General features: G+C 64.6%; 1 protein-coding gene across 2 annotated transcripts in view; it reads right to left on the bottom strand.

Annotated features, from left to right (window-relative positions):
- FLNC (filamin C) overlaps window positions 1–25903 on the bottom strand; it is a 28015-nt gene extending 2112 nt beyond the window's left edge. The window contains exons 1-44 of one of the 2 annotated variants that reach the window (XM_014890747.2): window positions 25147–25903; window positions 23329–23577; window positions 22958–23055; window positions 22411–22561; window positions 21731–21849; window positions 21535–21612; window positions 20866–21028; window positions 20404–20604; window positions 19868–20005; window positions 19422–19548; window positions 18951–19087; window positions 18191–18384; window positions 17952–18065; window positions 17636–17779; window positions 17121–17244; window positions 16563–16723; window positions 16330–16420; window positions 16002–16171; window positions 15354–15471; window positions 14480–14742; window positions 13647–14244; window positions 12845–13018; window positions 12156–12318; window positions 11327–11487; window positions 10659–10826; window positions 10054–10177; window positions 9803–9959; window positions 9453–9642; window positions 8952–8975; window positions 8606–8853; window positions 7819–7906; window positions 7593–7733; window positions 7262–7390; window positions 6962–7135; window positions 6232–6393; window positions 5705–5908; window positions 4871–5023; window positions 4658–4780; window positions 3586–3846; window positions 2002–2271; window positions 1557–1694; window positions 1225–1340; window positions 575–704; window positions 14–190 (exon numbers count right to left, since the gene is read on the bottom strand). In XM_014890747.2, coding sequence (XP_014746233.1) covers window positions 14–190; window positions 575–704; window positions 1225–1340; window positions 1557–1694; window positions 2002–2271; window positions 3586–3846; window positions 4658–4780; window positions 4871–5023; window positions 5705–5908; window positions 6232–6393; window positions 6962–7135; window positions 7262–7390; window positions 7593–7733; window positions 7819–7906; window positions 8606–8853; window positions 8952–8975; window positions 9453–9642; window positions 9803–9959; window positions 10054–10177; window positions 10659–10826; window positions 11327–11487; window positions 12156–12318; window positions 12845–13018; window positions 13647–14244; window positions 14480–14742; window positions 15354–15471; window positions 16002–16171; window positions 16330–16420; window positions 16563–16723; window positions 17121–17244; window positions 17636–17779; window positions 17952–18065; window positions 18191–18384; window positions 18951–19087; window positions 19422–19548; window positions 19868–20005; window positions 20404–20604; window positions 20866–21028; window positions 21535–21612; window positions 21731–21849; window positions 22411–22561; window positions 22958–23055; window positions 23329–23577; window positions 25147–25483 — 7450 coding nt within the window. In that variant the 5' untranslated portion in view covers window positions 25484–25903. Of the gene's footprint in view, window positions 1–13; window positions 191–574; window positions 705–1224; window positions 1341–1556; window positions 1695–2001; window positions 2272–3583; window positions 3847–4657; window positions 4781–4870; window positions 5024–5704; window positions 5909–6231; window positions 6394–6961; window positions 7136–7261; window positions 7391–7592; window positions 7734–7818; window positions 7907–8605; window positions 8854–8951; window positions 8976–9452; window positions 9643–9802; window positions 9960–10053; window positions 10178–10658; window positions 10827–11326; window positions 11488–12155; window positions 12319–12844; window positions 13019–13646; window positions 14245–14479; window positions 14743–15353; window positions 15472–16001; window positions 16172–16329; window positions 16421–16562; window positions 16724–17120; window positions 17245–17635; window positions 17780–17951; window positions 18066–18190; window positions 18385–18950; window positions 19088–19421; window positions 19549–19867; window positions 20006–20403; window positions 20605–20865; window positions 21029–21534; window positions 21613–21730; window positions 21850–22410; window positions 22562–22957; window positions 23056–23328; window positions 23578–25146 lie in introns of both variants that reach the window. The other variant, XM_088166031.1, reaches the window with a different exon arrangement.
- Between the last annotated feature and the right edge of the window lie 447 nt (window positions 25904–26350).

The raw sequence follows: 26350 nt of genomic DNA, 5'->3' as shown, positions 1-26350 counted from the left end.
ACAGCAGTGTCACCTGTGCGGCCACCCTCGAGGCCCGGCCCGAAGGCAGTGACGAGCCCCGGGTCCCCGGCCTGGCTCTGCTCGCCCACGCGGATGTTGAAGGGGCTCCCGGGCACGTGGCGTCCATTGAAGCGCAGGTCGATGGAGTGGACTCCGTTCTCACGTGGCAGGAACCCCAGTGCATACCGGTCTGGGGGACACAGACATGTCACCGTGTCCTTGCGTCCCCATATCCCTGTGTTCCCATGTCCCCACACCTCTGTTGCTGCGCAGCAGGAACCCCAGTGCATACCAGGGGGACACAGATGTGTCCCCGTATCCCTGTGTCCTGTGTGCCAATGTCATCCGTCCCCCCACACCATGCAAGAACCCCAGCGTGTGCTAGTCTGGGGGATGCCATCATGTCACCGTGTCCTGTGTCCCCATGTCCCTGTGTTCTCCATGTCCCCACATCACATGTCCCTGTACCCTGTGCCCACAACCCCACATCCGCAGACCCAGTGTCCCCGCAGTGTCCCCGCAGTGTCCCTGCAGTGTCCCCGCGGTGTCCCCACATGTCCCCATGTCCCCTCACCGCTGTCCAGCTCGGACACGTAGCACTCCTCCACCACCCCTGCAGGTGTGTGCACTTTGGCGTCGATGACACCCCGCGCCCCATTCAGCTGCACTGCAAAGGACGCTGGCTGGTTCACTGCCACTGTCTCCTGTGGGGACACCACGGTGGCATCAGGGACACGGGGGGCAGGGGGACATCATGAATGATGCCAGCTGGTTCACACCAGAGAACGGCGGGACGTGAGGGGGGTGGAGGACACGGCGTGGGGAGAGTGGGGCAGGAGGAACACCATGGGATCCGAGAGTGACACAGGGGTGCAAGGTGGTCCAGGACTGATGCAAGGGACACGGGGGTGGCACCAGGGAGGGTGCCAGTAGTGACATGCCGGAGAGAGAGGTGGCTCCAAGGAATCCCAAGGATGACAAAGGAATGACACAGTGGTCCCAAAGGTGACACAGGGGTGCAGTGTGACACAACGTGGCCCCAAGAATGACATGAGGGAGGGAAAGGTGGCCCCAAGGGTGCCACAGGAGACCCAAAGGTGGCACACGGTGGGCATCCCAGGAGTGCAGTAGGGGCTCAGAGTGGCCCAGGAGTGACCTGGGGACCCAGGGGAAATCTGTGAGCCCAGGGGTGCCCCCGGGTTTCACAGGGGGTGTCCCCAGTACCTGCAGGCTGGTGACAGTGAGGCGGCGGGCGTCATCAGAGTGGGAGGCAACAGGGACAATAAAGGGGCTGTCAGGGATGTGCTCCTCATTGAACTTGATGGACACCTCGTAGTCACCTGGGGGACATGGGACAGTCAAGCAGGGAGCCCCCACATTGGGACACCTTCCCTTGGGAGCACTCTCACGTGGGGACACCCTTAATTGGGAATACCTTTGCATGTGGGCCCTCCTCACGTGAGGGTCTTGTGGCCCCAGCCCCAGGCTGAGCACCCTGGGGGACATTAGAGGTGGTTGGGGGGGGTTGAGGGTGTTGGGGTACAGCCCCCCCTCACCTGGCTCTTGCACCAGGTAGGAGACGCCACAGGAGCCATCCTTGCGGTCCTCAAAGGAGATCTCGGCCTTGCTGGGCCCCTCGACAGCAATGGAGAGTCCCCCCGCGCCCGCCTCACGCGTCCAGATGCTGAACTCAGCTGGGGGGGGGGGGTCACCGGGGTCACCCTGGCCCTCAGTGGCACCCCAGGATGGTGACACCCAGCACAGACCAACACTTCCCCACGGCACCCAAACCCCCACAGCACCCACATCCCACCCATGGCACACAGACCCCCCACAGCACCCACATCCCACCCATGGCACACCCGTAACACCCCAGACGCCCACACACATCCCCCCAAGAGCACCCATCCCTCATTGCTCCCACATCCCTATCACACCCCCATATCCCCCCAGAGCTCCCAGGCCCCCATCATCCCCCACACCTGGCAGAGCCCCCCGTACCTGGCGTGCCGGCCACAGCGCGCTGCAGGCCGGTGCCCCCCGCCCGCACCTTGTGGGCACCGCCCTCGCCCAGCGGCCCCACGGTGAACTGGAAGGGGCTCCCGGGCACGTGCTGCCCCCGGAACTTGACGCTGACAGTGTGGGCGCCCGTCTCCTGGGGCACGAAGCGCACGCTGTACACCCCCGCGCCCCCCGGCACCACCTCGGCCTCGCGCCGCTGCCCCGACGGGCTCAGCACCTGCGCCGACAGCTCCTGCACGGACGCCTCGCCTGCAGGCACACCCCACATCACCATGGGCACCCCAACACCCATCGGCACCCCAATGTCACCCCAACACCGTACCGCTACGGCATCCCAGCTCCTGCACCATCACCTCACCTGCAGGCACCTGGGCATCACCCCGTTGTCACCCCACCTCTGCACCACTATGGCATCCCAGCACCTCATCACTATATGGCACACTGTCACCTTGTCACCAGGGCACCTTGCCACCATACCCCTCCCTCATCCTGTAACCTGGGTACCCCTGTGCCCCAGTCCCTCAGCACCCATTTCCTTATCACCATGTCACTCTGGCAACCCAGCACCTGTCGCTGGGGCACCCTGTCATCCTGTCACCATGGCACTCTGTCACGCCATCAAGCCATCATCCTGGCACAACAGCACCCCTGTATCCTGTCACCAGGGCACCGTGTCATCCTGTCACCCCAGCATCCTGTCACTCTGACACCAGGGCACTGGGGCACCTCATTGCCCCATCACCTTCTCACCACCGTCCCAAGGGCTCCCTGGCACACTAGCACCCTGCTACCCCACCACCACTGTCTTCTGTCACTGTCATCCCACCGCCCTGCCGCCACTGTGCCCTGACGCCCCAACACCCCCCAGAGCCCACGTGCACCCCCCGCTGGGTGCACCCCACCCCACGAGCGTGACCGCCGTGCACAGGACGCGTGCACTTGCCAACATGCACGCCCTCACATTCACACACCCGCGTGCACACGCACGCACACACCCTTGTGAGACTGCACACTCGCGCCAAGAGCACCCACACCCTCTGTGCTGAGCACACACCCCCTCAGCAGGTGTGCATGCACTTGCTTGGGAAGAGTCAGCATTGCCCCCAGCTCTGCACACGTCCCCGTGTGAAGGGCACCCCCTCATCAGCCCCGATGCGTGTGCCAGGCACTCTGTCCCAGCTGAGTCCTTGTGTGAGCACCCACAGTCCTGTCCAAGGCCACTCCCATGGCAAGTGTGCCAGCTCTCATGCCAGCCCACTTCCCTGCACACCCAGCCCTTGTGCCAGCACAGGTCTGTGCAGACACACATTGGTACTCCAGTGCACCCAGTCCTTGTGCAAACACACTTCCCTGCACTCACGCTCCCCTCGTGCACACCCAGCCCTCGTGCAAGCCCCTGCCCTGCCCCCGAACGCCCGGCCCCGGTGCAAACAGCCCCCACGTGCAAGTGCAGCCCCTGGTGTGAGCACAGCGCCCTGCACACCCAGCCCTCATGCACACGCAGCTCCTGTGCAATCCCCCTGTGCCGCACACCCCCATGCACACCCCCGGTGCAGGACGCACCCTCGTGTGCGCGCGCAGGGGCTGCGAAGGCGCCGATGCCCTCGCGGGTGCCAAAGGCCCCGAAGGCACCGAAGGGCTCCGGGGGGGCACGGGGGAAGGCGCCGCCCACGCGGGTCGATTCCTCCACGTGCACCTCGCGCGTGGTCTCGCCGCCGCGCGTCTTGCTGATCTCGGTGCGCTCCGTGCGCGTGTACGTGTGGCTGCTGCGCGTGAACGTGCGCGTCAGCCGCTCCTGCGCCGACACCATCTGGAACCAGTTCCCTGGGGAATACCCCGCGGCGACACAGAGGGACAGTGTGGACACGTGGGGACACGCGAGGACAACGGGATGTGGGCACAGGTGAGGAACAGAAGGGTGCACAGAGGGGTGATGGGGACACAGGAGGATATGGATGGACATGGGGATGGACGGACACAGGGATGGATGGGGCGATGGGAGGAGACGTGGATGGGTGGAGACATGGAGGGATGGAGACAGGGATGATGGAATCATGATGGGTGGAGAAACGGGTGGTCACAGGGTTGGAAGTAGAGGATGGTGCAGGAAGGGGTGCACACAGGGATGGATGTAGGGATGGTTGAGGGGATGGATGGAGCCAAGGGTGGATGGAGCCAGAGATGGACACGTGGAGAGACGTGTGAACGGACACACAGACAGACATGTGGATGGAGGTATCGGTGGGTGGTGGCATGCACAGAGGGATGCAAGGACGCAGGCACAGACACACAGAGGGACACGGACACAAACGCAAGGAGGAGAGAGAAAGAAAAAGGAAGGAGAAATCAGAGCTGTAGTGGCTGGGATGCATCTCTGTCCCCATGGCCCACAGAGCAGGAGGAGAAAGAGGATTAGGATGGAGAAGGGGGAAGAGGAGGAGCAAGTGAGGAGGATGAAGAGAAGGGAGATGGGAGGATGAAGACGGATGAAAGATGGAGAAGAGATGGATGAGGAAGAGGAGGAAAGGAGGAGGAGGAGGAGGAGGAGGAGGAGGAGGAGGAGGAGGAGGAGGAGGAGGAGGAGGAGGAAGAGGAGGAGGAGGAGGAGGAGGAGGAGGAGGAGGACCAACCCTACCTGGGATCTTAAGGTTGAGGTCACAGGTGCTGCCAACAGTGGCGATGGAGGGCGCCTGCCGCCGGCGTGTGATGCTCTCCTTCATCCGCCCCTCACCCGTCACCTTCACTGTGAAGGGGCTCCCTGTGGGACACAGTTACCTCAGGGACCTGTCACCCCCTGCAAGTCCTAGCACCACAACCCTCTGTACCCTCATGTTTCCTCCAGCCCCACCTGGGACATGTTTGTCAGCAAACTTGATGTTGATGATGTAGTTGCCAGGCTCGGTGGGGCAGTAGGTGACTTTGCAGGTGCCATCCTCCATGTCCTCACAGTTAATGTCCACCTTGCTGGGGCCCTCAATGGACAGGCCCAACCCGCCGTAACCTGGGTGGCCATGGGGACACGATCAGAGGTGTCCCATGGAGGCTGTCCCTGTCCTGGTCATGGTCACGCAAAGGCCACAAACCCAAACTGTCCATGGTCACCACCCAATTCCAGTCATCACCTCCATCCCCGCCACGGCCATGCCATGGTCACTGCAGCATCACCCTCTTGGCTGTGCCATGGACACGGCCACTGCTCTATCCTGGCCATGGTCATGCCATGCCCATAATCACAGCTACCCCCCCATCCTGTGTTGGCCACGGCCATGGCATGGCCTTAGCCACCTTTCCACCTGGTCATTGGCCATGCCACCACCATGGTCACCATCCCATTCAGATGAAGGTCACACCATAGCCACCACCTCCTCCTGTGCTGGCTGCAGCTGTAGCATGGCCATGGTCCTCAAATCATCATGGCTATGACCACACCACCACCACAGCCATCACCCAACCCCAGCCACAGGGATCATCCTGCCTTGGCCATGACCATCACCACCATCCCTTCCTGGCCACATATAGCCTTGGCCACCTCACAGGTGGCCACAGTACACCACAGAAATAACCATGGCCACCATCTCATCCTTGGCTGGCCACAACCAACACATGGCCATGGCCATCACCTCATCCTGCCCTTAGCCATGGCTACCACCTCCCCCATGGCCATCCCCCACCATGGCCTCACCAGCGCTGCGTGTGTCCACGATGAACTCAGCCACCTCAAAGGTGTGGCCCTCCAGAAGCCCCTGGCCCCACACCTTGACCCGGCCAGCATCACCAATCTCTGACTGTCCCACCAGGATCTTGAAGGGGCTGTTGGTGACGTGCTGCCCACTCTTCCGCACACTCACCACATGCTCACCCACCTCCTTGGGTGTGAATGAGATGCCTGGGGAGGACACAGCAGTCACACATGACCATCAGACTTGGCCACCACCCATGTACCATCCCATTCCCTAGCCACTGCCACCAGCTCCTGGCCACCTCTCTCAGCCCCTTGTCACCATCCAAGTCCCCTGACCATGGCCACCAATCCCCTGCTGACCCAATGCCACAAGGCCACCCATCCCTGTGACCACATAGCCCCACTGTTCCCTGTGCCAACAGGTCCTCAGGTCCCACACCCTCCTCTCATGTGCCCATATGCCAGTTCTCCTGTGCCCACATCTGCATGTCCCTGCGTCCCCAAGGTGTCCCCGTGTCCCTGCACACCAATGTGGCGGTTGGGCAGCCGCTTGAGCAGGCACGGCTCCTCGTTGCCCGAGGGTGCACGGATGGTAGCCGCCAACAGGCTCAGGTCTGTCTCTGCAATCTTCAGTGACACGTCGGTTGAGGTCCCCACATTGAGCTGGGACGTGCGCATGGAGTCATCCCCTGCAGAGATGCCATCAGCAGGGACATCAACCCAAGGTGGGCCACAGGATGGATAGGATCCCAAAGCCCAATATTCCCAAAGCCCCACAAGATCCCAATGGAGAGGGTCCCCAGAATCAGGGGTCACCCAAAGGTGTTGAATAGCGTCCTCAAGGCCATGGACAGAGTACCCACAAGGTCTACACGCCCTTGTGATGGGGTCCTCAAAGCTACATGACACCCCTGTGGCCATGAGCTGAGGTCTCCAAGCCTTCACAGTATCCCCAAGGCCATGTGAGGGGGGGATCCTGGTGGCCGGTGATGGGACAAGAGATACCACAGCTGTCTCAATGGCCATGGGGCAAATGTGCCCATTACCCCACAGGTGTCCCCATGACCATGCCATGTTCTCCACGACCCACAGGTGCCCTCATGCTCATACATGTGCCCCCACAGCCTTGCAGGTGCCCTCACGGCCATAACTCCGTAGATGTCTCCATGGCCAATCAGGTGCCTCCATGGCCATGTGGAGGCTCCAAGAACGCCCAGAACTCCCCGAGATCCCACTGTGCCCCCCAGGCTGGCTCACCAGTGATCTTGGCAGTGAAGGGGCTGCCTGGGATATGTTTGTCATCAAAGCGCACAATGATGCTGTAGTCACCAGGGGCTGTGGGCAGGTAGGACACGGTGCATGTCCCGTCCTTGTTGTCCTGGCAGGTGATCTCCGCCTTGGAGGGACCTTCGACTGCTAGTGACAGCCCACCTGGAGGGACGGGGGTGGTCAGAAGGCACCAGACAAGGGGTGTCAGGAAGCACCAGGGGTCTCCAGCCCCTCCTGGTGGCACTGGGGGGTCCCCATGAGCTCCCAGCCCCTTTGAACATCACTCACCCTCGCCGGCATCCTTGGTGACAATGGTGAATGTGCATGGCTTGTTGACCATGCCATGGCTCAGCCCAGGCCCATAGGCACTGACATGGCGTGGGTTGATGGCATCCACGTAGAACTGGAGGGGACTCCCTAGGGACACAAGGGACAATAGTCAGAGATCCACGAGGACACCCCAACCCAAGGGTGACCAACCATGGACCCCACAGAGACATTCCACAGGGACATTCCACACCATGGTGTGTGCCTGACCCACAGGAGTCCAACCAGGGCATAGCTGTATCAACCTTCCCCAGCCACCCCCAGTGGCTCCCAGTGCCCCGCAGCAGCTCACCGGGGATGTGGTTGCCATCATAGCGAATGTCCATCTCGTGCAGCCCCTTCTCGGAGGGGGCATAGTGCACTGTCACCGTCCCGTCCTTGTTGTCCGTGATGTTGGGCCGCGCTGTCTTCCCCGAGGGCATCCGCACCTCACCTGGGGGTATTTTGTCAGTGAGGGCATCCAGAAGGAGGCTGGTGCCTGAAGGGGTGGTCCCTGTCCCCACAGCCCTGTACTGTACCTGTGATCTCACCCTTCTGCACCGTGAAGGGGATGACGAGGTTAAAGGGCCGGAGGTTCTCAGTGGTGGCTGGGGGCTCCTCCGTGGCCTGGCCGTGGGGCAGAGAGGGAGGGTGAGAACCTCGTGGTGGGCTCCCAGCCCTGTGATGATCCTCATGACCTCCAAACCCCATGGTATCCACCACGATCCAAACCCTCAACACTATGACTCTGGCCCCATGGTGCCCACTATGGTCATCCAGCCCCACAGTGCCCACCATGGTCTCCTAACTCTCTCGGCTCCATGATGGCCACCATCGTCCTGACACTGCCCCATCGTGGTTCCCCAGTTCCATAACTCCCATCACAGTCACCCGATGCTGCAGTGCCCATTGTGCTCCTGCAACTCCAGGCTGAATGACCCAACTCTCTGTCCCTTGGTGTCCACTATGGCCCCAGTCCTCTGTCTGTTGGTGCCTACCATGATGTTCCAACCCCACCATGGTTTCCCTACTGCATGGTGTCACCCTGGTGTCCAAAACCTGTCCCACTGTGTCCATTGTGCCCTCTACTCTCTGCCCCTTGGATCCACCACAGTTTCCCAACCCCATGGCCCCACCTCTCAACCCCACAGCACCCACCATGATCATAAGACCCCGCTGTGCCCATCACAGTCCCAACTCTCTGCCCCATGGCACCACCACGGTCTCCCAATTCCACACTGCCCATACCATGGTCTCCCAAAGTCTGACCCACGGTGCTCATCACACACTCCCAGACTCACAGTGACCCCCCAGTGCCGCACCCACCATGACATGGAAGGGGCTGTTAGGGACGTGCTCCCCGCCAAAGCGGATGGTGATGACGTATTTGCCGGGCTCAGGTGCAGTGTAGAAGATGTCAAAAGTGCCGTCGTGATTTTCCACCACGTCCACGTCCAGCTCAGCCCCATCAGGCGTTGACACCTTGCAGGTGACCTTGCCCTGTCCTGCCGCCTTTGCATCCACCGTGATCACCGTCTCCTCCCCAATCTGGATCGTGGGGCCCAGGCAGGCACCTGCAGGGGAGGGTGGGGTCAGGGCCATGGGGGGACTCCAAACCTATCCCCCAGCTGCCTCCTCCCAGCCCCCCAAGTGCCCCCCTGGCACCACTTACCCAGTCCATGGCCCCCAATGGATACTGCAAGAAAGACCAGGGAGAGCGGTGAGAAGGGGTTGGGGGGTTGGTTGGGGGGCCGGGGGTGCCGAGGGGGCCGGGGGGCTCCGGGGGGGCCGGCACATCCTGTCCTGGGGGCACCCGCTCATCCCCATTGCGCCGTGGGGCAGGTCTGGGGGAGGTGGGAGGGGTGCTGAGGGGCAGCAGTGGGGCAGTGGGAGTGCTGGGGCCAGCCATGGGGTGGGGGGGGGGTAAGGCAGGGGTATCTGGGGTGGGTGCTGTGGGACAGCAAGGGGACACTGTGGGTCAGCACATGGATGTTGTGGGGCAGGAGGGGATGCCATGGAGCAGGAGGCACACTGTGGGGCAGGGAGGGGTGCAGTGGGCCAGCAAGGGGACATCGTGGGGCAGTGAGGGGATGCTGTGAGTCAGCAAAGGAATGGCGTGGGCCAGCGAGGGGATGACACAGGTCAGCATAAGGACACGGGGGGACAGCCCCACCTGTGACGAGGCACTTGCTGGCATCGCCAGAAGGCACGGCGAGGACACGGAAGGGCGATGCAGGGATCTCGTCGCCCCCGTACTTGACAGTGCTGGTATAGCGCCCCGGCACATCGGGCACGTAAGACACTGTGTAGGTGCCATCCCCGTTGTCCCGGATTGATGCCTTCTTGGGTTGCCCCTCGGGGTCCTGCAGGCATGACCCCCATCAGTGGGGGCTGATGACCCCTGTGGGGCTCAGCACCCCGTGACTCCCCCCTGCACTGATCAGGATCCGGACTGTGAGCAGCCCTTCACCCATCCTCAGTGTGCCCCCCACTACCCTCACACTCTCCCCCTCACACACTGACCAGAATCTGCACGGTGAGCAGTCCTTCACCAGCGTCGCGGGCGTCGATGGTGAATTCCACGGGGAGGCTAGCAGGGATCCCTCCCGCGCTCAGCCCAGGGCCGCTTGCCCGCACCTTGCTGGCATCGTGGGTGGGCAGCGCCGTCACCTTGAAGGGGCTGGGGGAAGCAGGGAGTCAGGAGGGTGCCGGGATCTCTAGGCTGTGTGGGGATCCCGTGTCCCCCCCTCTGCCCACCCGAGGTGGGGTCTCACCTGCGCGGCACCTCCTGCCCCCCGTACTTGACAGACACAGTGTAGGGCCCGTCAGTGGCTGGGGTGTAGGTGACCTTGTGGGTGCCATCGCCATTGTCTCGGATCTCCACTGGCTCCGGCAGCCCTGTGGGGCAGTGGGACATGTGGGGTGGGAAGATATGAGGCAGGGGGATGTGTGGGACAGGAGGACATGGGGGGTATAGAGCAGCATGTAGGGAACAATCTCCATGGGCAGGGAACTCCATGGATCTGTGGATCTGAGTATCCTTGGGGAGGGCACCCATGGAGTTGGACCCCCTGTGAAGAAGGGCATCGATGGGGCTGGACATCCTATGGGGAAGGACACCCTATGCAGTAGGACATCCATAGGTAGGACACCTTACATAACAGGGACACCATGAGGCAGGACACCCTGTGGAACAGGGCATCCATGGTGCTGGGCAGCCCATGAGGCAGGACATCGCAGGGGGCAGGACTCTCTATGGACCATGGGATCCCAGGGGCAGGATCCCTATGGAGTAGGACATTCATGAGGCAGGACACCCCTGAGGTCAGGACACCCCATGAGACACAGGCTCCCCGTGCCCCCCCATGTCCCCACGTACCAGTGGGCCCCAGCAGCGTCACCTCAAGGGCTGCACGTCCCGCGGCACTGACGTCCACGGTGAAGCTCTGGGGCAGCCGTGCACGGACACTGGGGCCCAGCCCTGGGCCTGAGCACGTCACCTTTGAGGCGTCCACAGCATCCCGCACTCGCACCCGGAATGGGCTCCCTGTGAGGAGAAGGGGGTCAGGGCATGAGGGAGGCAGTATGGGGCAGGGGAGGGTGGGATGGGGGCAGTGTGGCCCCTGCCAATATAAGCACGGGGTGAGGGTGGGAATGGGGTCAGCATGGGAATGGGGTCAGTGTGGGAATGGGGTCAGCACGAAGACAAGGCCAACATGGCCATGAGGTCAACAGGGGCACGGGGACAGCATGGCCATAGAGTTGGCGTGTCCATCATGTGCATGGGCACTCTGTGGGACCAGCGTGCTTGTAAGGTCAACATAGCCATGGGGTCAACATATGGATTCAAAATGGTCATAGGGACAACATGGCCATAGGTCAGTGTGGCCATGGGGGTACCAAAGCCATGGCCATGGGCACAGCACAGGCAGGGGACAGCTTGGCTGTGGGGCCACTATGGGTGGCATCACCACAATGAAGGCCAGTGACCAAGAGATGACGATCAGGACACCTCCCCCCACCCCCTGTCCCTGTGTCCCCCCGCACCAGGAATGGGATGGCCGCCGAAGGTGATGTTGACGTCGTAGTCACCAGGTGTGAAGGGGACATACTCCACAGCACAGCTCCCGTCCTTGTTGTCCTTGCAGGACATCTTCGCCTCCGAGGGACCCTCGATGGCCAGGCCCAAGCCCCCGGTGCCCGCACCCCTGGGGACACACCACCACTCAGAGAGGTGACACGGGCATGGAGGGGCCAGGGGGGAGCAACAGCCACGGTGGGGAGATGGAGGTGCCACCTCCGTGGCAGGGGGAGGGAGGTGCCACCTCCCTGGCAGAGGTGGCACCTCCGTGGCAGGGGGACAGAGATGCCATCCTGGTGACACGGGATGGAGATGGGTGACATGGGATGGAGGTGGTACATCCATGGGAAAGGGCACAGGTGGTAGAGGATGCAAGAGGTTGAATATGGAACCTCCGTGGCAGAACATGGAGATGCCAGAGTGGTGGCACAGGATGGAGGTGACAGGTTGGTGACATGGGATAGAGGTGGGACATGCACATGAAGGGCACAGGTGCAAGAGGACAGTGGTGGCACTTCCACGTCAGGGGATGGAGATAGTGGGCTGGTGGCTTGGGATGGAGGTGAAATCTCTGGGGGGGAATCCATGGGTGTGGGAATGGAGGGACTCAGGATTGGTGCTCACCTGGTCTCCACACTGAAGCAGGGGGCCATGGCCACCACCCCAAATCCCCCAGCACAGCCAGCATGAGGGGTCGGTGGGTGTGGAGTAGGGTTAGGGCAGGGGATTTGGCAGGCAGGGGTTGGGGGGGCTTTGGGCAACAGGGCTGGATTGGGGTTGGGGGTCGGTGCCCACCTGGTCTCCACAGTGAAGTGGTTGGCCGTGCCCACCAGGCCACCCTCCAGGCCAGGGCCGTGCGCCCGAACGCGGGTGGGGTCGCAGCCCTCGGCCACCCCCACACGGAATGGGCTCTTGGGGACTGCCACGTCGTCATATGTCACCTCCACCAGGTGCAGCCCTGCCACACAGAGACCATCACACACTGCCCAGGGAGGGGGCACAAGGGGTCTCTGGGGTGGGGATTCTTAGGGGATTTTGGAGGTCCCTGGGTGGAGTCTGGAAGGTCCTGGGGGCTCTGGGGATCCCTGGATGAGGTTTTGGGGAAGGCCGGGAGTCCCTGGTTGGGATTTGGGGGTGTCTCAGGGGGCTTGTGGGTTCCTGGTTCTGGAGATCTAGAGGGAATTGAAGGGGATCCCCACTCGGATGTGGTATGGAAAGGTTCCTCTCTGAGGGTCCTTCATGAGGAATGGGAGATGCCTGGCCAGGACCTGGGGTCCCGAGAGGGGGTTGGAGTGCGGGGTGGGAGCAGAGTCCCTGGGGGAGTTCACGGTCCCTGCAGGTTCCTGGGGTGTGTTGGTGTTCCCTGGGGGCTGGGGTCACTGGGGGTTTGGGAGTCCCCTGGGGATGTCTGTGTTTTCCAAGAGGGCCTGGGGGTCCCCGGGACTGTTGGGGTTCCCAGGGTGGTTGTGGGGGGGGTCCCTCACCCTCCTCGAAGGGTGTGTACTCCACGCGGTAGGTGCCATCGACAAGGTCGGTGACGAAGGTGTCGATGGGGGTCCCCGAGGGGTTCAGCACCCGCGCCCGGACGTGGGGTCCCCCGGTGGGGGCCAGTGCCCGCGCATCCACTGTGAACTCAGTGCCCACCTCCCGCAGCACTCCTGAGGGGTACAGGGGGGTCAACAGGGCCCAGAGCTCACCTGGGGTCCCTTACAGCACCCTCTGAGAGCCCACGGCCCCCTCGGCACACACAGGGGCTTCCAGGGGGAACTGGCTCGCCCTTGGGGTCCCACCCCACACCCCCTGCACCCCCAGAACTTCCCCCCAGCAATGAGAGGAAAACCACAGGGACCCCTGAGTTGTGGTAGGGAGAGGAGAGATGCCCGTGGGGTGTCCAGGAGAGCCCCCATTAGAGGGGATGCCCATGGGGAGGAGATGTTGGCGACCATGGGAGTGTCCATGGCCACGGGGTTGTCCATACAAGGGGAGGTGCCTATGGAGGGATATCCATAGGGTGCCCAGAGACCCCCCCACGTGAGAAGGGCTGTCCAAGAGGTGCCCCCGGGGAGGGGATGCCCATAGGGCTGGAATGCCTGTGAATGGGGATGTTGACACAGAAGGGGTACCCACGGGGATGGGGTACCCATGGGGATACCCACAGAAGAGAGGTGCCTGTGGTGGTGTCCACAGGGGTACCCAGGAGGAAGAGATGCCCACGGGGATGGGATGTCCCCGGGGAGAAGGAGACCCCCACCCAAAGGAAGGAGGTGTGATGGCGAGCAGCCTCACCTCGCGGCTCCACGCCCTTGCCGTAGACCTTGACGCTGCTGGTGTCGACGGCTGGGTCCACAGTGACACGCACGGGGCAGTTGGGCACCGGGAGCCCGCCGTAGTTGATGGTGATGGTGTAGGCGCCGGCACAGGCCGGGGTGTAGGTGATGGCGTAGGTGCCATCCCGGTTGTTCTGCACCAGCACCTCGGCCTTGACGCCGGCCTCGGAGCGGATCTCGATGGTGAGCTCGGCCTCGCCGGCCTGCGAGCAGTCCACGGAGAAGGCGGCCGCCTCCCCGGCACGGCCGCGCTCCAGCCCCGGCCCCGACGCCGTCACTTTGGCCGGGTCGAAGGGCGCCGTGACCGCGGCCGTGAAGGGGCTGCCCGGGATGTGGCGCCCGGCAAAGAGGATGTTGATGTGGTACTCTCCGGGCGCCGTGGGCAGGTAGGACACGGCGCAGGAGCCGTCCCCGTTGTCCTGGCACTCGATCTTGGCCTCGCATGGCCCCTCCACTGTCAGCCCCAGCCCCCCACTGCCCGCGCCCTGCGTGGCAATGGAGAAGGGAGCTGGGACCCCGACACGGCCACCCTTCAGCCCCGGCCCCGAGGCCACCACCTGCAGGCACAGGGACACATGGGGCTCAGGGGGAACACAGGGACAGGTGGGGGTCAGGGGGACACATGGGGGCAGGAGGGACACAGGGACAGGTGGGGGTTACTGGACCCCCATGTGACTGCCCTGCAGCACGTGGGGGCTGTGAGCAGCACATGGGGGCCAGGAGGGCAGAGGGACACACAGGGGTTGGTTGGGACACACACGTCCCTGTGTGTCACACCTGTGCCATGCTCACCTTGGAGGGGTCAGGGGGCAGCAGAGCCTCCACGGGAAAGGGGCTGCCTGGAACCGGGTGCCCATCGTAGGTGACCTCGACACGGTGGGGCCCCTCCTCAGTGGGCGTGAAGGTGACGGGGTGGGGGCCCCCGGGGGGCGCTGGTCCCACCGTGCATGGCACGGGCCGCCGCGAGGGACCCGTCACCTTCACCTCCAGTTGCCCCTGGCCTCCTGCACCCTGTGCCTCCACCTGGAACTCCTGCACCTGCCCCACCTCCGCCTCTGCAGGGGAGTGGGGGGTCAGAGGGGCATCCCAATCCCTGGGGTGCCCCCAGACCGATGGAGAACCCCGCACCCAGATGTGCCCCCCAAATCCGGGGGGGGGGGGAGGTGTATGTCTGTCCCAGGGCGTGTCACCTCCACCCTCCACCCAAGGGTGCCCCCCATATCAGGGTATTGTTTCCCCATAGGTTGTGTGTTCCCCCATGCTCCCACCCATGTCTGTCCCCCACATCTTGGTTGCTCCCACGGTAGTTCCAAACCTCTCCTCCTGGGGTTCCCCCCAACCCACCCTTGGGACCCAAAGCTGCACCCCATCACCAGGGTGTGTATCCCCCACCCAGGTACCCCAACACGCAGTGTCTGTGCCCTCATGTGCCCTCACCCCATGCCGAACCCCACAGCCAAGAGTGCCCTCCCCCAGAGTGCCCCCACATCCAGAGTGCCCCCTCCAGGCTGGCCCCCTCATCCAGGTGTCTCCCCAAAGGTCTCTTCCCCCAGGGTGCTCCTGAAGCCCAAGTGTCCCTGCCAGGGCCTGCCCCCCACTCTACACCACATGCAGGGTGCTCCCCTCCCTCAGTGCCCCCCGCCATTCCCCCCATGCTGCCACTCACTGCTGTTGAGCCCCTGCACCTTGACCTTGCCCAGCTGCAGGGGGGGCGCCACAGTGACGGGGAAGGGGCTCTTGGGGATGGGGTCCCCCCCATAGGTGACCACCACGGACAGGGGGCCCTGCAGGAACAACTCCACTTCAGGGTGCTGCCAGAGGACCCCCACACAGCGCCCACTCACGGGGCACAGGGTGGAGCTGGGGCATTCCAAGGGGGGACCAGAGGACACGCAGCCATGGGGCTAGGGGGGGCAGGGGGTCACCCACAGCTGCTGGGGACCGTAAAGTCCCGGGGATGGGGGGAACCCATGGATCTGGGAGGGCCCTGGGTTGACAGGTACACATGTGGGGCTGCAGCTGCCCCAAGGGGGTGCCCACAGAGGTCGGGTGTCCACAGCGATGGGGGTGATGTTCACAGGGCTGGGTTGCCCAGGAGCTGGGGGTGCTCATGGAGGTACCCCTATACACCAGGCCGTATGGGTGCATGTCCTTGGGGAGGCCCAGGGAATGGGGTGTCAATGAGGGAGTCCCTCTTGGGCACCCCATGGGCTGAGGAGCCCCTGCATTTTGGGAATCCCCCCACGCATTGACCCTGTGGGTTGGGGTGCCTCCATGGGGTGTTGCCATGGGTCAGGGTGCCCCCAGCACGCACCTGCTGCAGCGGGGTGTACTTGACAGTGTAGGAATAGTCGTGATTGTCGATGACCTCGAAGTCGGCAACAGCTGGGCCAGGCCCCGTCCCCACGAACCGCACGTCCAGGGGGGCCTTCCCTGCCCCCCGCGTCTGCACGCGGAAGTGGGTGGGGGTCCCCACCTCCACCCCTGCACCACATCATCAAGTCACCGCAGGACCCGTGGCACCCGCGGGACAAGTGGGTGGGGGTCCCCAACTCCATCCCTGCCCTCCAATGTCAGCTGCTGTGGGACCCACAGCACCCATCACCCGCACCCCATGGCCCCCATCCCCACTGGCCCCTCACCTGTCCGGCTGAGCCCAGGTCCCTCGGCTTTGACCTTGCTGGCATCGTGGGATGGATCCACCTTGATGCGGAAGGGGCTGGAAGGGATCTCCTGAGGACCAACACCAGGGCACAGTGACACGGGGGCACCGTGGAGTCGAAGCCCCAGCCCCACGTCGCCCCTGGGGGCTGGGGGAACCCCACAGAGTTGGGGATGGGCCCTCGGGGATGCGGGGCAGACCCAGAACCCTGACCTGGTTGGCAAAGAGCACCATGATGGTGTAGAGCCCCGCGCCTGGCGCTGTGTACTTGACGGTGAAGGTGTCGTTGTCATTCTTAATGATGTCAAAGTCGATGTCAGCCTCGAGTGGCCCCACCACTCCTGGGGCGCACTTGATGCCAATGCTGACGTCACCTGTGGGAGTGGCTGGGTCAGTGGTCCCCACTCCCAGGGGGACACCAAGGAGTGGAACAGGGCATATGGTGCAGGGGGCCAAATCAGGACTGGAGATGATGGACAGGACCAGGATTGATGGACCAGGATCAGAGATAATGGACCAGGGATGCAGGCCCAGGAGTCCTGGAGCAGGAGCAGGGACAATGGACCAGGAGCGGGGATGCAGGATCAATGACACTGAACCAAGGATGCAGGACCAGGACCAGAACTGATGGGTCCAGAAAGGAGGACCCTTGACCCAGGGATGATGGAGCAGGACTGGTGGTAACGGTCCAGGACCAGGGGTGCTGGCCCAGGGACACAGGCCTCATGCCCACAGAGGAGTTCCCAGGGTGCCCCCCAGCACGGCACCCACCCTGTCCAGCCTCGCTGCAGTCCACGGTGAAGTAGGTGGGCTCGTTGGCCTTCAGCCCCGTCTTCTCCACACCTGGCCCGTGCACTTTCACCCTGCTGGGGTGGCTGCCCTCACCCACGCTCACCTGCAGGCCCACAGTACCACGTGAGGCAGGGGCACAGACCCCTCTTTCCCTGGCACCCCAAGCGACAGGGACCTCCAAACCCTACACTGGCACCCTGCCTCCACCCAACCACTCCATAGACTCACATCCACAGCACTTCATGGGACCCCCAATCCTACCCCAGCATCCTGTAGGTCTGGGACCTCCATCCCCATATCCAGCACCCCATGGGACCCCCATCTCTATCCACATCAACCCATGGGCCCCCAGCCGCACCCTGGCCACCATCCCATGGGACTCCCATGCCCCACATCTGACACCTTAACACCCTCCATGACTAGCAGCCCCTCCCTACACCTCCTGGGACCCCCACGGCCACCCCAGCACCCCACAGGCCCCCTATGACACCCACACGGAAGGGGCTGTTGGGGGTGTTGACGCCCCCCCAGGCGATGATGACGGTGTGCTTCATGGCCTTGGTGGGGACGTAGACGCAGTGGAAGGTGCCATCACCATTGTCCTTCACCTTGATGTCAATGGGGAAGCCCTCGGCGTCCTGTGAGCAGCAGGGGGAGGTGAGGGAGCCCAAGAGCACTCAGTGTTGGCCAGTGGCACCCAATGGCACCCAATGGTGCCCAACAACACTGATGGAACCCAGCAGTGTTCAACAGTACTCAAAGGTGCTCAACGCCCCCCAGTGTCACCCAACAGCCCCGTACAGCTCCCACCTGTGCATAGAGCTTGAGGGGCCCCTTGCCGGCACCACGGGCATCAATGGTGAACTCGGCCGGGCGATCCACGATGCAGCCAGTGGGCTCCAGCCCTGGCCCGAAGGCCTTCACCTGTGGAGAGGGAGCCTTAGGATACAGCGCAGCACCCCCAGGCGAGGCACAGTGGGGTGCAATGGGGCACAGCAGGGCACCACAAGGGCACAACAGGATCTGTGGGCTGCTGTGGGTCACGGCACCTTGTCGGGCCAGGAGTCGGGGGGAGCAGGGCGGATGTCAGCCATGAAAGGGCTGTCCCGAATGTCCTCGTCATCACAGACCACGTGCACGGCGTAGAGCCCCGGCTCCGTGGGCCAGTAGCGCACATCGCACGAGCCATCGCCCTTGTCGTCGCACTCGATGCGCGCCTGGGACGGGCCCTCGATGGAGAACCCTGGGGCCATCGTAGCCACCGTTACCCTGTGCCCGTGCCAGCACCCCCAGGCCTCGTCCTTGTCCCCCCTGTGCCCATGCCCCCAGAAGGGTGACACCTAACATGCTGTTATGGGCACCCCCAAACCACTGTCCCCTCTCTGTAACCGTGTCTCCAGGGTGGCACCGCCCATGTCCCCCCGACCCCACTGGGGCCACCCCAACCTGCCCCACTTCCCCCCCTCTGCGTGCCTGTGTCACCACAGCACCACGGTGCACATCCTCCAGCCCGTCCCCATGTCCCCAGTGGGGTTTCACACATTCCATGCCCTAGTCCCCTCCACACTGACCCCCCTCACAGTGCCACAGTGCCCTCCATTCCACTCTCGTGTCCCCAGCAGGGTTCCACTCACTCACGCCCTTGTCCCCACCACACAGCTCCCCACCCTGCTCCCACCACATGACCCCCAACCCTGTCCCCATGTCCCCACCACAGTGCTCCTGACCCTCTCCCCACGTCCCCCCCTTCAGGGCTCACCCAGGGTCCCCACCACAGTGCCCCCCCCCGCCCATGTCCCCTTGGCTCACCAAGGGTCCCCACTTCAGTGCCGACGGCCTCAACCACGAAGTCTGCAGGGCGCCCCACGACCCCGCCCTCGAGCCCTGGCCCCCAGGCCCGGACCTTCTGTGCCCCCGGCTGGGGGGACACCTGCACCTCAAACGGGCTGGGAGGGACAGGCAGGTGTGAGGGGGGGCTGTAACACACCTGTACGCCCCCACTTCGGCACACACCTGCACCCCCCAGTCCCCCCAAACATCTTCCACGCCTGGGACCTGCACCTCAGATTGGCTGGGGGGGATGAGGGAGGGCTGGTACCCCCTACACACACACACCCCACATTCCCCAAAACCCCCCACCCCCAGGGGGACACCCACATCTCAGATGGGCTGGGAAGGGTGAGGGGCAGTGAGGGCCGGGGCACGTACATCATCCCCACACAACCCCCCTTCCACACAAACCCACCCACCCTCCTCACTTCCCCCTGCGCTGGCACTGACCTGCGGGGGATGGCGTAGCCCCCCCAGGTGATGGACACCTGGTAGGTGCCGGGCACCCTGGGCACATACTCGCACTCGTAGACGCCGTCGCCCACATCCCGCACCGTCACTGGCTCCTCCGTGCCCCCTGTGCGAGAGGGTCAGATGGAGCACCCACCCCGGGGCACCCCCCCAGCCACGCCCCCCAACCCACGGTCAACCCCAGGATTCCCTCCCAACCATCCAACCTCCATGGACAACCTCATCGGACCCCCACCCATGCACCCACCTCCCCATGGCCACCCCCATGGTGTCCCCAACCACACACCCCCCATGCGTCCCCCATCTATATCCATCCCTGCATGGGGAGCCCCACCCACCCTCACCGCCCGGTGGGATCCTACCCACCAACCCCATGGTGCCCCCCACCCCTCCAGCCCCGCGTGCCCCCAGAGGGTGACACGTACCTGGTCCCCGCAGTGTCACCCGCAGGTCTCCACTGCCCGCGCCCCGTGTCAGGACCTTGAAGTCGGCCACGTCCTGCACTCGGACCCCCCGTGGCTGCAGCCCCCGGCCCGTGGCCCGGACCGCCGAGGGCGTGCAGGCTGCAAACTCCCATTAGCACTCGCCAGGCACCAGGGGGACCCTGGGCAACCCCCAGGGACAGGAGGGCGGGGTATGCCAGGGCTGGGAGGGGCACATGGGGATGCCTTGGGGACACCCTGGGGACAGGGGAGTGCCATGGCGTCCTCAGGGGCACAGGGAACCAATCCCTGGAGACACCCTGGGGACAGGAGTGCCAGAGGGACACCCTGGGGAGTGTGAGGGAATCATGGGTTGACATGTGGTCACTTACTGGTGTCATGGATCACCACAGTCACCACTGGGTGCCATGAGGCCACTGTGGTCACAGCTGGGTGACACGGGGCCACTGAGAGGTGCCATTAGCTGCAGTGGTCACAAATGCTGTGGAGCCACGTAGAGACCTGGGAGAGAACCTCACCTTCAGCCACATTGACAGTGAAGGGGCTCCTGGGGACCTGGGTGCCAGCGTAGGTGACACAGATGGTGTGTGGCCCTTCGAGGACGGGCCGGTAGGTGCAGCGGAACACGTTGTCCCCTTTGTCCTCCAGCATCACCTCCACTGTGTCCCGCCGGCCCTGGGGGTCCGTGATCACCACCCCCACATCGCCTGGGCCTGCCCCTGTCATCACCAGGACATAGGCTCAGTGTCATGGCCAGGACACCATGAGAACTTGTCCCCAGGGTCACCCAGCCATGCCATAGCCCTGCCACCCTGATAACTTGGCCCCACAGCCACCAGACCATCCTCCGGGTATGGCACAAGGACAGTCTCGGTGCCACTTGCCGTGCCGTGGCCCTGCCATCTAAGACCACCCCACAGCCATGTGACCCTCAAGGCGTGGTCCCAGAAACCCCCAGCCCCCCCACCCCGTGCCCCCACCTGCAGTGTAGATGTCGAAGTAGGTGGCCTTGTTTGCCACGTTGCCCACGGGCTCCAGGCCGGGGCCACGTGCTGTCACCTTGCTGGCGTCACCCAGGGCCATGCCCACATTCACCCCAAAGGGGCTCCCATCAATGTTCTGCCCCGCAAACAGCACTGTCACCTGGAGGGCACAGGGACAACACGGCTGTCAGGGGACCACGGCCCCCATGGCCACAGGGACAACCCCCATGGAGACAGCACGTGGGACATCCCAGAGACACCCCTGGGATGACAACCTAAAGAGAATCCCCCCAGCAGTGACTGCCCCCAGGGACTCCCCATTGTCCCCTGCAGGGACCCTAATGCATAGGACAACCAGGAATCCCGACAGGACATTCCAGGGTCCCCCCATTACAACACCTCCCCTCACAGACTTCAGTGTCTGGGACCCCAGGGACCCTGCAGAGCACCCCAAGGCCACCCAGTGCCATCTCCAGGGACCCCAAGGGACCCCCAAACCCCACTGTGTCAGGTGTCCCCCATTCCCCTTGGGGGAGCAGCCACCACTCTGAGGGGTGGGGGTATCACAGGCTGGGGGTGTCACCGGGGACATTACAGGGAGTGTGTTGTGGGGGGCACTGGGGAGGTCACAGAAGGGTTGCCTTGGGGGGTCACCAAGGGGCTCACCTTGTGCAGCCCCCCGACCTTGGGGACGTAGGTGACGCTGTATGTTCGCTTCTTGTCATTGTTGGGGACCACCTTGGCCTGGGGTGGGAAGAGACCCCAAAACCGGGGAAAGAGGGTGACACAGAGCTGGGGCACTGCGGGGGGAGAGAGGGAGACTGGGGGGGATCCCCCAGAGTGGGGCCGGGGCCCCCTTTACCTCCTCGGTGTGTCCCTCGGGGTCCTCAACATAGACGAGGACCTCTCCCATCCCCGCCTCGAGGGTCTCCACGGTGAACTGGGCAGGGCGCAGCACCACATTCCCCTGGGGCTCGATGCCTGCAGGGTGGGGGGAGTCAGGGGGGGCCCCAGCACCCCACAACACCCCGGCACCCTACAATACCCAGGACTTGGGGCCCCCAGGTTGTCCCTGGTGGTAGCAGGGGGTTCCAGAGTGCCAATGGTGGTCTCCTGAGCATGGGTGGGTGAGCCTGATAGGACTTTGAGGGGTCCCTGTGCACACAGCGACTCTTGGGGAGCCCTGGGTGGAGTGGAGACCCTCAGGTGTCCCTGGGCACAGGTGACACCCCAGGACCTGAGAGGAGTGCCTGGGCTTGGGGCATGGTTTGCTCTCATGCCCTGACAGCCATACCCAGGTACTCTCCTGTGCTGGGTTCCAAAGGCCCCGTGCCCAGTGCCCTCCCCGTGTGCCCCCAGTGCCGGTCCCCATGTGCCCCTGAGCTCCCCCCGAGTGGGGTCCGTGCCTGTCACGTGTCCCATGTCCCACCTGTGCCAGGTCCCCAGCCCCCTGGTGTCCCCATAAACCTCCACACCCCCTCATTCCCCCTGTCCTGGGACCCCAGCCACCCCGTGGCCCCCAGCCCCTCCAGCCCCCCGTACCGGGCCCGTAGGCGCGAGCACGGCCGGGCTGGGGGGGACGGGGGCGCAGGGGGGCCCCCGGCCGGAGCTTGGCCTTGGGGAACTGGGACAGGTACGTCATCACCGAGTGCTCGTCCACGTTGGGGTCCACGATCTCCTCGGGGGCGATCACCTGGGGAGTAAGCCCAACACCTGTCAGACCCTCCTGGCATCCCCAAAGAGAAGGAGCCTGCTGGGAAAGCCCCCCACTATGCACCCCAGCACCAGGAGGGGCCCCGACACCTGCCTGACCCTCCTGAGACCCCCAACACCCATCAGACACCCCTCACCCTGCTGGGGAACCCCCCAACACACACACTCCCCTACCACAGGTGCCATGGGGTACCCCAAATGCCCAGGGACTCCTGTGAATCCCCAGGGACACTGCCCAGACATGCCCTTGCACCCCCAGCGTCCTCTCCCAGTGCCCCCCCGTTCCTGCCCTGCACCCCGTACCTGGGTGTGCCCCCCACACCCTGTACCTGGGAGCCCCGCAGTGCCCCCCGCGCCCCCACCGTGCCCATCATACCTGGGGCACTCCCAGCCAGTCGTCCGCCTGCTGCATGGCCTCCCGAGCATTCTGCACCGGCTTGTTGGGGTCCCACTTCTCCCAGTCTGGGCACAGACCTGAGGGACCAAAAGGGTCAGGGGCCCACCCCCATCCTGATCCCCATCCTGACCCCCGTCCCACACCTTCCCCTTCTGTGCCTGGTGCCCCCCAGCATCTCCATCGGGACCCCCGAGCCACTCTGGACCCCGTACCTGCTGTGCCCCTGTTCCCCCCCTGCCCCCAGCGCCCCCCGCCCCCTACTCCCCCCTCACCGGGGGCGCAGTTTCTCCCCCATTTTCCCACCCCATTTGTCCCTCCCACGCCCCCATGGCCTCTGTCCCGCTCCTCACCCGGGGCGCAGTTGTCCACCAGCGCTCCCAGCGCTTTGCCGTCGCGCCAGTCGCGATTGAAGTTGGTGATGGGCAGCTGCGGCACCTTGTTCTGGATCCAGCCCAGCAGCCGCTGCTTGGGGGTCTGGTGGCGGCCTTCGTCATCCTCCTCCTCCTCCCACATCGGCATCGAGATGGAATAGTGCAAGATGAGGGTCCAGATCAGCCCCAGGATCAGCTTCAGGTTCCCGTCCACGATCGCCTTGCTGTCTGTGGGGGAGAAACGGGGGGGGCTGAACCCCGAGATCCCTCGGGACGCCCCCCGGGGCACCCCGACATCCTGTGGGACCTGCTGGAGGGATCCCCCCACCCTGACAGCCCCGGGCCCGGGACCAGCTGCAGGGTCCCGTCCCGGCTGTCTGCGGGAAAGCGAGGATAAGGGGAGGACCCGCCTGGGGCACCCCAAAACCCCACAGCACCATCACAGGGACCCCCGACACTCCCGACACCCCGCGGCAGTGCCACGGGACCCTGCACACCAACACCTGCCTGGAGACAACCTGGGGCACAGAGGTGAGGGCAGAACCCCAGGACACTCGCCCTGTCCACCCCGAGCACCCACACCCGGCAGGGGGACCCCAGTAGCTCACGGGGAAGCGCCTGGTGGGGGCACATCCCTGGCAGCACCCGGAGGGTCCCCGAGCGCGCACCCTGGTTCGCCACACCCCTGACCTTCCCAAGGGATTCCTGGAGTGCCAGAATGGGGAAACTGAGGCAGGGGACGGCCGGGGGGGGGAGGGGGGCCCGAGGCATCCCGGTCCCTCCCCCACGGCGCAGCGGACCCTCCCCCGCTCCCTGCCCCCGCCGCCTCCCCCCACGAGCGATCGCGTTTCAGGGAGGAAATGGGGAAGATGTGGGAGCGGGCGGGATAAACCCCGCAGTGGGGGCAACACCTGGGACGTTCCCAAAGCCCGGGGTCACATCTGGAGGGTCCCGGGAAGGGGCAAAGACACGCCGGGGAGGGGGAGGTGACACCGCGGGCGGGGGTCTCGCACCCCCCGGGTCCGGGCGCGCACGAGGCGTGTGCGGGGGGGGCCGCAAACCCTCCCCCGAGCCGGGGGGGTCACCCTGCAGCTGTCGGGTGGGGGTGGGCGCTGAGGCCCTGCGAGGGGTGGGGAAGAGTGCGAGGGCCGGCGCCCCCCCGCGCGTGAGCTCAGCGCCCCGGCCCCGAGCCAAGCGTGAGCTCAGCCCCCCACGGCCCCGCACGGCCGGACCCCCCCGCTCCGCACGGCCCTGCGCGGGGTCCGGCACACGGACAGCGCAGCCCTCGCACACTCGTCCGCGGCCCCACCGCTGCCTCCAGCCTTGCACACTCGCCCCCGTTCCCATTCATCCATCACCCTGCTCTTGCACACCCACCTACGGGCCCATCCTCATTTGTCTCCTTGCACACCCATCCTTCGCTCTCACTCCTCCATCCTCCCACCTTTGCGCTCTCATCCTATTCACACTCATCCTCCCTTTACACACTCATCCGCATCTTCACTTGTCCAGCCCTGCCCTCATGCCCACCCTCAATTTCCTATCCCTCCATCACGCCCACCCTTGCACACTCATTCCCATTTGTCCATTGGCCTTGCACGCTCATCGCCAGCCCCATCCTCGCTCCTCTGGACTCACAGCCACCCTATTCCCACCCCACCACCGCTGCCCCTGTCCTTGCACACTCACCATTCCCCTTCCTTTCCACCCTCACCACACTCTGCCCTTTCCCCCCTCACCCCCCTGGACACCCACCCCTGGACACTGCTCCCGCCTCACACCCCCTTGCGCACCCACCGATGGACACAAGCTTGATGTGCTCCCGCTCCAGGAACTCGAGGGCCACCGAGACGTTCTCCAGCTTCATCTGGCGGAAGTTGGGGCGCGGGTGGTGCTTGCGCCCCATCTTCTTCTGGCTGAGCACCTCGAGCAGCGCGATGAGGCGCAGCCCGTCGCTCAGGTCGCGCTGCAGGTCCACGATGCGCTTCTGCACACACTTGAGGTGCTCATTGCACCAGCGTGTGAACGTGTTCTGCTGGATCTTCTTCCAGGGCGCGTCCTCCGCAAGGTCCTTCTCGGTGGCCGGGAGCTCCTCGGGGTCCTCGCCCGGCGCTGGCTCGTAAGTAGAGTTCATCCTGGAGGGGCTGGGGGGGTCCTCGATGGGCAGGGGGGGGTGCTGGGTGGTGTGCAGGGTCCTCAGTGGGTGGGGGCGGGGAGTCCTGGGTCACTTCTGGTGCTGGGTGGGGGTCCTGGGTCAGTCCCAGTGTCCTGAAGGGATCCTGGTACCGTGGGTGTGAGTCCCAAATCAGTGCCGGTGTCCTGTGGGGGGCCTGGGTCAACGTGGGTGCCCGGGGTGGGGGTTCTGGAGCTGGGGGACGGTGTCCTGGGTTGGAGACGGTGTCCTGGGTCAGGGTTGGTGTCCCGGGTGGGGGCCCTGGGTGGGTGCTGGTGCCCGCTATGGGGTCCCGGTGCCCGGGGACGGCGTCCTGGCTCAGTCCCGGTTCCTGGGCGGGGGTCCGGGTGGTGTGTGTCTCTGTCCTGGATGGGGTCCCAGTTCCCGGCGATGGGGGACGGTGTCCTCGGTCAGTCCGGGCGCTCAGGGAGGGTCCCGGTTCCCGGGGTCAGTACGGGTGCCCGAGGACGGGGTCCCCTCTCAGTCCCGGTGTCCCGAGAGGGGTTCGCTGCTCGGTACCGGTGTCCTGGGTAGGGGTCCCTATTCCCGGAGTCGGGGGCTGGGTCTGTCCCGGTGTAAGTTCCCGGTGGTGGGGTTGGCTCCCGGTGGGTACCCGGAGCGGAGCGGCGGGTCCCGGAGGGCTGGGGGGTCCTGTGGGTTCCCGGTTCGGTTTCCGATCAGTTCCCAGAGCGGCGGTCGCGGCGGAGTCCTGAGTGTTCGCGGGGCGTCCCAGGAGCGCTCCTGGGCCGGGGGCGGCGGCGGCAAGTGGCGGGGCCGGGGGCGGCGGCGGCTTTAAGCGCTGCCCCGGCCCGGCCCGCCCCGTCCCGG

This window comes from Sturnus vulgaris, chromosome 5 (genome assembly GCF_052056855.1).
Source record: "Sturnus vulgaris isolate bStuVul1 chromosome 5, bStuVul1.hap1, whole genome shotgun sequence".
Classification (NCBI taxonomy): domain Eukaryota; kingdom Metazoa; phylum Chordata; class Aves; order Passeriformes; family Sturnidae; genus Sturnus; species Sturnus vulgaris.
The sequence above is the reverse complement of the archived record's forward strand: the minus strand, read 5'-3'. Positions and strand labels throughout refer to the sequence as shown.